Here is a 14,525-nt window from a genome sequence, read left to right as displayed (position 1 = left end):
CTTATTATTATCCACAGATTAGCAATCACATGTACATAAGTAAAGTGCAGATAGAACATTAAACGATCAATAGAAAACAAGCCAAGACAAGAGACACAAGATGTGGCAACTAGCCAGGGACAAACCCCAATATGGGGAAACCCTTTGATCAAATCTTCTTTTATCTTCAATAATTCAGCAGAGAGAAATATTACAAAGATCTGATTTATATCAGCAGTAGCAAACCCTAGATTAGCGGCATCAGTATCAGCGGCATCAGCATCATCGGCATCAGCGGCATCAGTATCATCGGCATCAGCGGCATCAACATCATCGGCATCAGCATCATCGGCATCAGTGGCATTAGCATCATCGGCATCAGCGGCATCAACATCATCGGCATCAGCATCATCGGCATCAGCGGCATCAGCATCATCAGCATCAGCGACATCAGTGTCATCGGCATCGGCATCATCAGCATCAGCGGCATCAGCATCATCAGAATCAGCGGCATCAGCATCATCAGCATTAGCGGCATCAGCATCATCAGCGTCAACGGCATCAACATCATCGGCATCAGCTACTGTGGCTAGGGGAGATCACATGAAGAGTGTGTGTCCAAAATGACTTCAAGTCCTCTCCTATTTATACTAAAACGTAGATGATGAATAGACATGACGATTGGGCTTCTGAGCCTACACAAGTTGTTGCCCGACTTGACAATTTGTCTTATAACACAAATAAATTCATAACTCCATGAATACTTGACAGAATCGGATGATCTTTAGATCAATCCTACACCTCTCTATGAGAGGAATCTAGATAAAATATTATCAGCCATGAATAAGGTGATCCTCATAGAGTTTGGCCCTAGTTGCCAATTTTAACAAAGTGCTCTTTCGGTCCACCACACTGACTGCCTAATCTGCATCAGTATATCCAAGTAGTCTCACATCTCCGGCAGTGTATCTCAACCCATGAGTGATTGTGCCACGAAGATATCTCAACAGATCCTTGGTACTAATCCAATGTGTGTGGTGAGGTTCAACCATATGTTGACTCAATGTGTTGATTGCAAAGCATTTATCCGGATGGGAGTTCACCAAGAACATCAATGCTCCGACGAGTTGACGATACTCGTAGCATTTCGTAAAACAAGTCCGGCAGCACTACCGCTTAACTTTTTGAAGTCAAGCTCCATTGGGGTAGTCACGTGCTTGCAGTCCACCATACTGAATCTCTCCAATATTTTCACCACATATTTTCCTTGAGATAGGAAAATCTCCCCTGGTTTCTGCCAGACTTCCAGTCCTAGGAAATAGTGCATCAATCCTAGGTCTTTCATCTCGAACTCGGAAGCCAACTCCCTCTTACATTTGAGAATGAGAGGGTCTGCACCTGTTAGAAAGAGGTTGTCAACGTACAACACCAGTATGAGAGGTTTGACACCTTCAGCCTTAAAGTAAAGGTTAGGGTCGGCTTCACTCCTAGTGAATTGTAGCTTCATCAGATAGCTATCATTCCTCTCATACCACGCTCGGGGTGCCTGCTTTAGCCCATAGAGGGCTTTCTTCAACTTGCACACGTGAGGTTCCCGATCATGAATCTCTAATCCTGCGGGTTGTTCCACATAGACTTCCTCTTTGATCGAACCATGCAAGAATGTGGTCTTGACATCCATCTGATGTAGGTTCCATCCTAGTGAAGCAGCAAGGGCTATGATTGAGCAGATGGTGGTATATCGGGCCACAGGTGCAAATATCTCGTCATAGTCTATACCTTCCTTCTGAGAGAAGCCACGAGCGACAAAACGAGCTTTATATTTTTCTGCACTTCTATCAACTACATGCTTTATCTTGTAAAGTCATTTCGAAGTGACAACTGCTTTGTCCTGGGGTCTGGGGACCACATCCCAGACATCGTTTTTCATGATGGACTCATATTCCTTAGTCATAGCATCCTTCCATACTTGATGCTTGACAACTTCTGCAAATGATGAAGGCTCATTTTGGATGATCGTGCTCATGATGGTCAAGTATCCCTGATACCTGGCCGGCTTCTTACTTTCCCGGAAAGTCCCTCTGGGTGCAATGTGTCCTTCAGCATCATCAAGTGTCCCCCTAAGCCATGAAGGCCTTTTCCTAGAAGAGGAAGGCTCTTGTGGAGGGGGATCAATAGGATCCATAGGTTCTTCCACATCGGGCATCGTCTCATCTTCCTTTTCCTTCGGTTCCCTGGTGTCAGCTTCTTTAGATCCCCTTTGAGTAGGAAGATTGTCAACTTTGCTAAGAGCCATATCTTCATCAAAGGTGACAACATGGCTAATCTCGATTTCCCTTTGACCAGACATAGATTCTATAACCCTTAGTATTTTCGGTATAGCCCACAAAGATTCCTTTCTTTCCAGATGCACCCAATTTATTCCTTTTCTCGTTCGGCACATGAAAATATACAGGACTTTCAAAAATTCAAAAATGAGATACGTCAGGTTTCTTACCAATGAACATCTCTTCAGGAGTCTTGGAATCCAATGCTTGATGAGGGCATCGATTTTGCACATATACGGCAATATCCGCAGCTTCAGCCCATAGAAACATCGGAAGTCTTTGATCATGGAGCGTAGCACGGATAGCGTCCACAATCGTACGATTCTTCCTTTCCGCCACACCATTCCGCTCAGGAGTATATGGTGTTGTAGTCTCCCTCTTAATGCTAGCCTCTTTGCAAAAGTCATGGAACTCATTGGATTCATACTCAATTCCATTATCAGTCCTTAAGATCTTGATCTTCTTTTCAGTTTGATTCTCGATCAAGGCTTTGAAGTGACAAAACCAAGTGAACACTTCATCCTTCTTTTTCAAGAAGTATATCCAAGTCTTGCGAGAATAATCATCTGTAAAAGGGAGGTAATATAAATATCCTCCAAAGGAGTTCACAGGAATCATACCAGATATGTCTGAGTGAACCAACTGCAATATATCAAAGGTCTTGCTTTGGCTTGAGGGGAATGGTCCCCTTTTGAGCTTCCCTTCGGCACATCCAGGACATACACCTTCTTGCTCTGCTCGGAACTCGGGCATCCCTGTCACCATTTGTCTTGCATTGGGTAGAGATTTATAATGAAGGTGAGCAAACCTCTGATGCCATAGTTCGGACTGAAGTGATGTGTCACAAGACATGACACCCAGCGGACTTCCTCCGACCTGATATAATGAATCGACTCAAAACCCAAGAGTGAAAGCTTCTTTAAAATTCTTTTTCCATACATGTACCTTGCCATTGATGAAGGTCACCTTATAGCCTTTGTCTTCCATTACCGAAACAGACACCAGGTTCTTTTTGAGATCAGGTACATATAAGACTTCTTGCAAATGAATTGTATTACCATGATTCAAGCTAAGAATGACATTCCCTATGCCTTTCACGGGATATTTTGCATTGTCCCCAAGAACAATTTCTAGGTTGGTCTCCTTCTCTATCAGATTAGAGAGAGCTTCTTTGTAACCAGTGAAGTGCCTTGAGGCACCACTATCAATAAGCCAATTTCCCAGCAAGTCCAGAGGAGCAGTAGTAGAGAGGGTCGTTGGTAGATAATATTCATCTTGCTTATTGTTAACAACGATAGATTCATACGTGGAGTTTCTTGCCTTCTTGAAAAGTTGTCATCTTCCTTGATTTCCGACAGGCGACATTTCTTTTACCTCTGCCATTGGACCTGCCATTCCTTTGATTTCCTTGAGAGCAATTTTGATCATCGTCATGGTGTGAGTCCCTCTTATCAGGGTACTCCCTCGCATAGTGACCCATTTTGTTGCAATTGTAACATCATCCTTTTCTTCCACCCTTTGGTCTAGCCTTTCCTTTGGATTTAGCCCCAGTATTGTTTCTTCTTTTAGCATGAGAAGAAAAGGGAGAGGGATTGCCTTTAAGTGCGGGAATTTCTTGCTCTTCCATCCTTGTTTCTTCTTGAATACATCTAGTCATCAATTCCTCAAATCCTGGGATGAAATTATTGTTGAGAAGAGTAGTCCTGAATATATACCATTCAGGTGGCAGTCCACCAAGAGTTGTGATAGTCATTTCCTTGTCAGGAACTACTTCCCCGATAGATAGGAGATCATTCTTGATCTCGGTGATCCTTAAGAAATATGCTTGCATACTCTCATCTTTGCCCTTCTTAATTTCCTTCAGCTTATTTCTAAGGAACAAAACTTGATTTGCATCATTAACTTTAAATAAACTCACTAGTCTATCGCAGATTTCCTTGGAGGTGGTCATATCGGAAACATAGGCCACCAGGTGCTTGTCGATACAGTCCCGGATGATCTTCTTTGCTTTGACTTTTCCCTTGGTCCACTTGCTTCTGACAGCAGCGGATACATTTGATGGAGGTGCAACAATATTGCCTCTCACATGGTCCAACACTTCCTGATCTTCTAAAGTCAGATCGAGAGACATCTTCCATCCGTGATAGTCAGATTTCTCACGGAGCTTGTCTTTAGCGGGGAAGAGTGTGAGAACCCCATGAAGTTTTTAGGATAGCCTTGCCAACCTCCGGTGATTGCTCTTGCTCTTGCTCTTGCTTGGGCTTTGTCTTCACCTCAGCTCTGATACCATGTTAAATGATGGTATGTTCTATGCTTAGAGCAGTTTACTTCTTTTCTTCTTATTAACCACTGATTAGCAATCACATATACATTAAGTAAAGTGCAGATAGAACATTAAATGATCGACAGAAAATAAGCCAAGACAAGAGACACAAGATGTGGCGGCTAGCCAGGGACAAACCCCAATGGGGGGAAACCCTTTGATCAAATCTTCTTTTATCTTCAATAGTTCAGCAGAGAGAAATAGTACAAAATCAGAATTCTGTAATTTTATATCAGCAGCAGCAAACCCTAAATCAGCGAAGTCAAACTTAGTCAAACGAGATGAATTTGACCTCCAATTTGCTTGGTCAATTTCCTGGTCAACTAGTCTTCAAACAGCCTGAAGAATCAGCCCTTAAACAGCCCGAAAAATCAGCCCTTAAACAACCCCAAATACACAGTCAAACTGCAGTTGACTGAAGTGAACTTGCTGCCCCAAACTAGGGCAGTGAACACTGGTCAAACCTGAGGTCAGATTGCCTCGATTTTCATGCCAAAAAATGCAGCCTGCCTAGGAGAGGCAGCGACACCAAAACTGCACTCTTCTAAGGTCAGCGCTTGGTCAACGTTGGTCAAAGAGACCTTCAGCAGCTTCTGTGTCCTTCTTCCCACATGTGAGCTGCTCCTTGTGTAACCAAAAGCTAAGGAGAGAGAGAGAGAAAAAATGAGTGAGATGAGATGATAAAATGAATCAACCTCACTTGTATTTATATGATTCATTGGGCATGTGTGCCACACATTTAACTGCTGGCCGACCTTGACAATTTGTCAAGTAAATACAAATAAATTCATATCTCCATAAATACTTGTCGGAATCCGATGATCTTTAGATCAATCCTACACCTCTCGACAAGAGGAATCTAGGAAAAATATCAACTGCCATAAATGAGATGAGCCACATGGAGTTTGGCCATAGTTTCCAATTTTAACAATTTAACTTGGAAGAGGAAGTTCATAATACAATCTTTAAGTCTCCACATATCTCCACATATGTACAGTTTAAACTATTATGACCGGAAATTAAACCATACTCCACAGGTCAAAAGATTTAATGATGTTCACTTATATAAAGGAAAATATTTACTTGTAAGGGATTTAATGAAGTTTGATTAGGTAACATGATAATAATCTGCTCAGAAAAGGAAGTGCTTAGTTCAATGCGCCTTATATTTGAATTTGTTAAAGAAAGGAAAAAAGGTAGAAAGGGACCACAAAGATTACAACCTTTTGTATAATTTTGTCAAGAGCATCCTCTATTAAACTGTTAAATACAGTAATACGCAACACAGAGAAAGCTGATTAGAAATGAGTATGTTATTTATGAAGGGATGGATTGATGGATTTTAGCCAGAAATAAAATAGTATAGACAATCAAGTAAATGGCCTAGGATCCAGGTTAAAAAAGGAGATGCTGCAATATGAAGGCGCTACAAATAATCATCAATACGTATCTGAAATTTTAACAATTTTCTTACTCTCTAAGATACTAAGATCCATATGAAAATGAATAATTTGACTAAGGTAGAAGGCAACATGTGTTCAATAATGACAAAGAGTTTTGGAATCCATCTTAACAACTATGCCCACTTGCAAAGACAAATGAGAACAAAGAAGAATCTAAATATTTTCACTGCTGAAAGAGAATCACAGATTAGATAAAAGACAGTTGAAAGATGATAGATAAAAGAAAAAGTACAGAAAACCTTACTTTTCAGGATGATTTACATATAGTCTGTTGATATACTTTGGTACGGGATCTGGCACAAAAAATTCTCCTGCAGTTCGGTCAGGAACACCAATTTCCCATATTGTAGGCCCACTTTTTGGTGGTTCATATATGAGATCACCAAGATCAGTTGATGAACCTGCATACACAAAATTGTTTATCTGATATTTGCAGCAACGTCAAAGCTATACACAGAGGCGGATAACTTGCACTTAAACAATAGTTGACATATTAATCTTGAAACAAACAGACCAAGATATTACATTGATGAATATAGGAAATAAAAAGGATGAAACAAGTGAGAAATAATAGAACAATAAAATCATTGTTTCAGATGGAGTGACACCTGGATTAGAAGAGGACAAGTGGCTGATGGACAGCCAATGTGAGCCCCATTATCCCTCAATACGGAACAAGAATTATCACAAGTTGAAGACTCTTCCCAAACAGGTTGTGTTTGGAGGATGATGACTGTTACCGCAAAATCTAGCAGGCCTAGTGCAAAGCCTCACTACACAAGTCCAGACCTCGGAGCAAAATGAGATCGGCTCCCACTGTCACCTCAACAACCATTTTCTAACTATTTAGTGGCATTTGGACCACGGGATTCTTCTCTATATAGATCACCTAAGGATATGCAATAAGAAGGGTTCAAGGTAATAGACAAGGTCTAATGACCGGGATAGGGTATTGGTGGAGCCAGGAGGGTTAAGATAAACCTTACAAAAGTACAAGCACTCTGTTCCTAGACAATTTAAGCAATTTATATGGCTGTTGTAAGTTAGGGTTTGATAGGTCTTCAATGATAGGGCATGTAATGTCATATAACAGCTAGAAGAAATAGTTTCACAATGATTAATTAACAAAAGATCAAAACTAACAATTAGATATGCAAGGCTTAGGGTTTGTTATTGAGTTTTCATGGCTGAAACATACATAAAACAGCAATATAATGGTGATGTCAGCCCTAGAAATAGGGTTTTAAGATGCAATAAATTCTATGGTTTGCTTTTTAATAATTATGTAATACGATTCCTACATAGAGGGCACTAACACATCAAATAAAATTACCTTTTCAGCAATACTTCAAAGAAACCTTAACCCTAGATATCTAGAATTTAAGAGAGGAGAGAGAAACTAGTAAAAGTAGAAAGCTTGATCACTACAACCTAGACTAGTGCCTTGATCTAAATCGAAAATGGAGTTACCTAGGGCAAATTCAATGAGGACTGCTTTTTTGAAGAGTGTAACAGGGTTAAAGCCTCTTCTTTCAAACCCTAGCAGCTTTCTTAATATAGAGATTTTAAAGTTAAGAGATGCACAACTCAGTATTCTCTTAAAAGATTTAAGGAAAACAATTTTGCATGGCATAGAGGGTCAAGATTTCTAGATAAATATAGGAATTTCAACCTTAACATGCATAGAAAACCTAATTTAACACTCAAAATATAGAAAATATGCAATAAACTTACAAACTTTCCAAAAGAATTTCTTCAATAAATTCCAACAAACCAACTTCAAGCAAAAGATCCACCTCCAAGAGAAACTCGTTGGTGCACACTTCCAAATAGAGGGAACCATTATGAATGAGTGATAATGAAAAGTGAATAAGGCTTATTTCTACTTATATGAGGGTAACCAAGCCTTATTTCATTTATTTTACAAGAAGGCCCCTAAAAAAGGTTTACTCGACCATTCAACAAGGTCAAAGGTCACAAACGAACCTTGAAATAGCTCTAAAACATAACAAATTGCCAAAATTACCCAACACGTGGGAGAAAATGGTTTCCACCATGATGTCATCCTTCAATATAGATAGTTAGGGACCAAGGAGCATGAGACAAGGGTCTAAGAGTGCTCCTTCAATAAAGTCGCAAAATACATGTTGATCTCAACATGGTGCCCCCTCCACCATGATGTCATCCAAGAGAGGCCCTGCATCATCCTTCTCAAGCATGTAGAAGTGGCATGGCACCTCTAAGGGAAAGCATTCGCATCAAAGAGGGATGTGCTAGCGCTCCCAAGTGATCTCAATAATAACCATCCTCATCTAGGCTCTGGAACAAGGTACCATCCATCAAATAGGGTTAAAACTTAAGGCCAATGTGTAGGCATCCTAGATCCATCTAGGCACATCATCAAATAGGCCAACACCTAGCATTTAGGCTTAATTTTCAACATTTGGAGGCTCACCAAGGAGTGTAGCATCATGTGGAATCATCTCAAGACCTAACGCCCTTCTCTGGAGGGCCAACATTGGGGCCACAAAGTCATGTCTACTTTGTAGAAGGGGGAAGAACCAACTCGAAGTTGCTAAAAAGGAATGAAGCTATCCCTCAAGGGACCTGTACTACATATATGATACCACCTGAAAAAACTCTCAAGATCAATTGAGATCAACTTCGTCAGGGACATATAACCATTAAAGCATCATAGTGAACCATATTTAATGTTAGGGGCAAAAGAATACTTCACACAAAACTTACCTTCAAATTTCTAACTAGATTAGTGTAATGTCCCAAACAATATATTTTGCTAAATTTGCAGAAATCGAACTCAACCCAAATTTCACCATTAAATTATCATTCATTTAACGGAAGATTGGTGTTAATTATAGGTATGTTCTATGCTAGAGAAATTTATTTAAATTTTCATAGTTAGCAATCATATCAGCATTAAAGTAAACTGCAGATAGATCATAAATATAAATCGCAAAAGACAAGCCAAGACAAGAGGACACACGATGTGGTGCTAGTCAGGGACAAACCCCAATGTGGGGAAACCCTTGATCACTTCTTCTTTTATGTTCTTCAAAGTTCAGTAGAGAAAGTGAGAGAGATAGTACATTTACAATAGAAGTCAACACTTTGACTTTTGATATCTACAGAGATCAGTTGAAGACATATGCTTCAACTGATTCTCTAAGGTGACTTCTTCACCTATCATACTGCTGCATCTTGTCCATTTGCTGCACCTTACCGTGTAGCACCATCATGCTGCATCATGCATCATCACGTTGCTCATGATCATCATGCTGCTCATGATCACTATGTTTCCCATTCATCATGTTGTCCATGATTTTATACATCATGTTGCCCATACATCATGCTGCCCATGACCTCATACATCATGTTGCCCATGATCTCATACATCATGCTACCCATACATCATGATCTCATACTACTTTTGATCCTAGTTATCTCAATTGCCTTTGAGATACTTATTCATCTCAAGAGTACTAGATCTGAATATAATGATGACTGATGAGACTGTATGTCTCCTTTTACAGGTATGCCGAGAATCTCCTGATCAATACTGAAACCTACTTCATTGAGATGACACCCAACGTAATCCTCATTCCTGTTGTTCATGGTGTCTAGTCTGCCACAGGGATGCCATCAAGATCTATATGCTAGATCTATCACTATTGGGCTGCTACAGGTATTAACACATTGTCCTCATCACACCTCCTAGGTTAGATTATGACAGTATCTCAGAGACATCCAAGATGGTTAACCAACGTGACCTTGTTGCTGCCTTAATTCAAACTTGACTACAGCCAGATTACTCCTTTAGCCCACGAATATAGTATAGCCATTGCCAGCGTCTGTGTATGGCCTACGTATCATGTATCATGGCCTGCGTATTGTCTGCGTGTATATATATTGCATTGCCTGTGTGTCTGTATCATGAATGTTGTGTGTATATATTTCTATTGACTGCAGATATATACGTATTGCAATTGTCTGTGACAGCGTATAAGTGCCTCATGAACAACATTAAGATATTACCATGATTGCGTTGTACTGCGGCTTACCTCTTCATCACTGCGGCTTGATGACTGTGGCACCCTTGACTGCGTATGAGTCTTCATGACCAGCATATATATATATATATATATATATATATATATATAACCATGAACAGCGTATAGTGTATAGGGTTTCCCATGTATCAGCATATAGGGTTTCACCATGTATCAGATTTCTTGAACAGCGTATAGAGATGAACAACGTATCTAGTTTCCTTGAACAACATATAGAGATTCATCATTTTCCAGCGGATAGATGTCTTCTTGACCTGCGTTGGATTAGGGCATCATTTTGCAGCTAGGGCTCCTGCTAGGCCAGCGTATTCTTTTGTTCTCTCCTTCTCCAAAAACCCAAGACGTGGAGAGGAGATCACCTCAAGAATACATGTGTAAAATGACTTCAAGTCCTCATCAATTTATACTAAAACATGGATGATGAATAGACACGTCTATTGGGCATCTGAGCCTACTCAAGTTGTTAGTCGGCTTGATAATAATTCCATAATCAAAATAAATTCATATCTCCATAAATACTTATCGAAATCGGATGATCTTTAGATCAATCCTACACCTCTCGACGAGAGGGATCCAATAAAAATATCAGCTGCCATAAATAAGCCGACCCACATGGAGTTTGGCCCTAGTTGCCAATTTTAACACTCCCTCTCAACTAGGGACAACTCCATCCGCTGATCCATATGTCCCACTGTACTATCTCTGCCATCAGTGCCCTGCACTACTCTGCCCAGTTCTACTCAGCTCTGCTGGCTCTGCTCAGCTCTGCCCAGCTCTGCTGGCTTTGTTATGCTCTGCTCAGCTTTGCTGGCTTTGCTCTGCTCTGCTCAGCTCTGTTGGCTCTGCTCTTCTCTGCTCAGCACCGCTGGCTCTGTTGGCTCTGCTCTGCTCAACTTAGCTCTACTGAACTATGGAGAAGAAGAATTGATCGAGAATGTCTCATACCATTCTCCACTGACCCGAAGTCAATCTCAGAGTGCGTACCACTGGTCCCAGGCGAGTCTCAACCGACCCAAAGTCAGCGTCATAGTGAGTACCACTCCTACTACTGGTCCCAGACCAGTATCATCAGTCTCAGAGAGTGTACCACTGGTCCCAGACCAGTCTCAACCGACCCGAAGTCAGCATCATAGCATGTACCACTCTCACTGGTCCCAGACCAGTCCTCCACTGACCCGAAGTCAGTCTTAGAGTATGTAACACTGGTCCCAGACCAGTCTCAACCGACCCAAAGTCAACGTCATAGTGGGTACTGTTAGCGCTTCAATTTGGCCTCAGGCTGAAAAAGACAAAATCCAAGGCAACATCAAACCACTTAGCCTCGTAGCTAGCCCTACGGGGACAGGAGAGGGCTCTCTCCGGGTCTATCTCGGCAAAAGGTCTTCAAAGGGCTGAGATGACCAATAAAGAACACTGATTTTAGGCTAGTAAACTGATAGGGAAAATTTGATTTTAAATTTTTAGGGTTTTGTTGGAAAACTAAGCACAGCAATTTTGGGTGCGGGGATGAGACACAGTTTTTGCAAAGGTCTTTTTGGGGCAAGGTAGGAGATTGTCTTGATGCCTTTGAAATAAATGAATGGATAGATATGACCGGTGAGGAGCTAAGGAGAGCAAGAAACCATCGAGAGTTCTCCTTAAACAGATGAAAACATAGATATTACGCAAACTTAAAGGCAGAGCATAGAAACCATGAATTCTACCTTAACACTTCATTTACTTAATTTGCAGAAGAGAAGAACAGGAAAATGATGCACATAACAAACTTACAAGTACATGAGAGAAACACACCATCAACACAAATCACCACAGGAATCCCAAATAGTGCTGCAAAACCCTGGTCTTTCCTTTGCCAAAATTGCAGAGATACAAAGAGTAATACAGTCTAAGCTTATCCCTCAAGAGTCCAACCCCTTCAACCATGAAAATGATTTAGAAAATACATAATATAGAGCATGCCAACCCATTCCCTAGCCTCTAGGGGTCGAGCTCATCATCCTAAGAGCTGTTTCAACCAATTCTAAACTGAGCACTACAATCTAGGCAATCAAAACAACTTGCCTCTATAAGCTAGGAAACCAATTCATTCATTAATTTTTTGCCATTTTATGAATGATTCTTCTAGAATAGGTAAATAAGTGTCATGTCAATATGAAATTACATCAATTACATCAAGGAGGATGAAAAATCCCACCAAAAAGTCAAAACTAGTCAATGCTGCGTTTTCCTGCGCTGAAGGTGCAAAACTGGCAAATTTTCCCAACGCGTAGCGCGCCTTTCAGCCCACTTTTGGGGCACTTCCCGGCATCCAAATGAGGCACAAATGGGCTTGTTGGAAAGGTCTGGATGTCTACTCTCCAGCCCAAGTGGAATTTCTCAATTTGGTGGCCATTTGCCCCTCCAAAATTGCAATCTCCCAAGACTGCTTCTTGTGTGTCCAAAAAGTGGCATGTCCTTCCAAGGGTGAGTCACTTTGGGTTTCCACTTCATAATCGGATGAATGACCGGATGACATAACTGTTGTTGCACGACTGCCTTGGATGAATGTTGATATGTGAAACTGTTGTATACAACTTAATGTGAACTGCTCTTCTGATCTAAACAATGTTGTGACCAAGGGGAAAACAAATGTAACAAGGGAATATTAGGAAGGGGAGAATATCAGGGAATTAGGGACAATAAACATAAAGAAGGAATTTAGGGAAGGCAAGCATGGGAAATCACAAAATTATGGGATTTTAAAGTGAAGTAGGGTTTGGGAATTTAAGTATGTTTTAGGAATTTTAGAGAGGAGAATTATGAAATTTCATGGGAAAATTTGAAGGAGAAAGGTGATGAAAATGAGGGAAAAAGGGATTACAAATGGGCAACCTTGGACAGCAAGAGAAATTTGAAACCCTAGTACCATTGAGACTTTAAATTTTCCACAACAATGTAGGGTTTTGATTTATCATTTTCATAGCATTTGAACATATTAATTTTCTCTTTCATCTTGCAAAACCAAATCTAACCATGAAGGAGAGGCCTACCTGCAATGTGCTTGAGAGAAAAATCGATTTGATGGCTTGCTGGCAGTTTGTTGAGCAGAAAACCCAACGCGTAGCGCGCCTTGCCCAATGCGTAGCGCCCCTCTGACGCGTAGCGCACGTGCAAAATAACACTGAGAAAGGTTCCCTGACGCGTAGCGCACCCTCCCTGACGCGTAGCGCGACTTTCAGATGCTGTTTGGAGGCCTTCCCAGTGTCCAAATTGGGCGCAGGATAGCTCGTTGGAAAGGTCTTCGAGTCTACTTTCCAACACAACTGGAATTTTTCAATTTGGAGTTCATTTGCCCTATCAAAAATCAAATCTCCCAAAACTAGTCAAAATGTGCCAAATGAGGCTGCCTCAAGGCAGAGTGCTGTTGCAGTCAACTTTTGAATGCCTTCCTCAACTCCAAATTGAGCTCATGATAGCTCATTGGAAAGCTCTTTGTGTCTAGTTATCATTTGACTCATCAGAAAGTCATTTGGCCAACCAACCTAGGAGAAAACTTGATTTTCCCAAGGTCACTTCAGAGGTGCATTCGATTCTTCTGAGGCAACGGTATTTTTGACATTTCTCTAAAACCATGACACCTGTGTAAAAAGTGAAGGAGGTTTTTCTTCCTTGGCATGTTGTGGACAAAAACCTCTCTCAGTTTTCCCAAATTCATTTTTGATTGCTCAGAAACATCATGTGAGTAAAACCTATCCCGATGTGTGAAACAAGGGATTTTGTCGAAATGAAGCGAAATGAAGGGGATGAGGGGCTTGTAAATTCTTGGGGAAATTTTGGGAAGTAGGGAGGGATGTTAGGAAGCAGGGGAAAGTGGAATCGCGGAGATCGAGTGAGGGGAAGGGGTCCAAAAGGGCAAAACACAGGCCCAACCTAGAAAATTGCCAGGCTGTAGCGAGAAACTAGGGTTTGTGGAAAAATGAGGAATTTGGGGGATCTCAGTGATGGGAAGCATTTGACAAGGTACATGAAAGATAGGGGAAGGTGTATGAACATCTGGATACAAGTTTTGCTAATGATTTGACCATCCAAGAGAAATTAGCTTTCAAAACCCTAGGAAAGGGAAATGACCTTGCCTAGGTGCAACTGAAGCATGAACAAGGTGTAAAATGACTCATTAGACACTGACATGATAATGACAACCCTATGAATGATGATAGACTCAACAGAATGATGACATGGACCGACATTTGGACAACTTTAGAAGGAGTGAAAGCAAACCCTAGACCTAATGCCTAGTGACCAAATTTTGCTTGAAGACTCTTTGAAATGACAAAATTTGACCTTGACACTCTGAGACCACTTTGTA

General features: G+C 40.9%; 1 protein-coding gene across 8 annotated transcripts in view; it reads right to left on the bottom strand.

Annotated features, from left to right (window-relative positions):
• The window catches only part of LOC149239145 (uncharacterized), a 517,638-nt gene that overhangs the window by 270,332 nt on the left and 232,781 nt on the right, over positions 1 to 14,525 (bottom strand). For all 8 annotated transcript variants that reach the window (XM_089373324.1, XM_089373327.1, XM_089373326.1 and 5 more), the window contains one exon: positions 6,337 to 6,493. In XM_089373324.1, the coding sequence (XP_089229450.1) occupies positions 6,337 to 6,493 (157 nt within the window). The remainder of the gene's footprint in view (positions 1 to 6,336; positions 6,494 to 14,525) is intronic.

Source organism: Pinus tabuliformis, chromosome 8 (assembly GCF_031772625.1).
Source record: "Pinus tabuliformis cultivar Carrire ecotype Pingquan chromosome 8, CPIR1, whole genome shotgun sequence".
NCBI classification, from domain to species: Eukaryota; Viridiplantae; Streptophyta; class Pinopsida; order Pinales; family Pinaceae; genus Pinus; species Pinus tabuliformis.
This window is presented reverse-complemented; position numbering and strand designations above follow the sequence as displayed.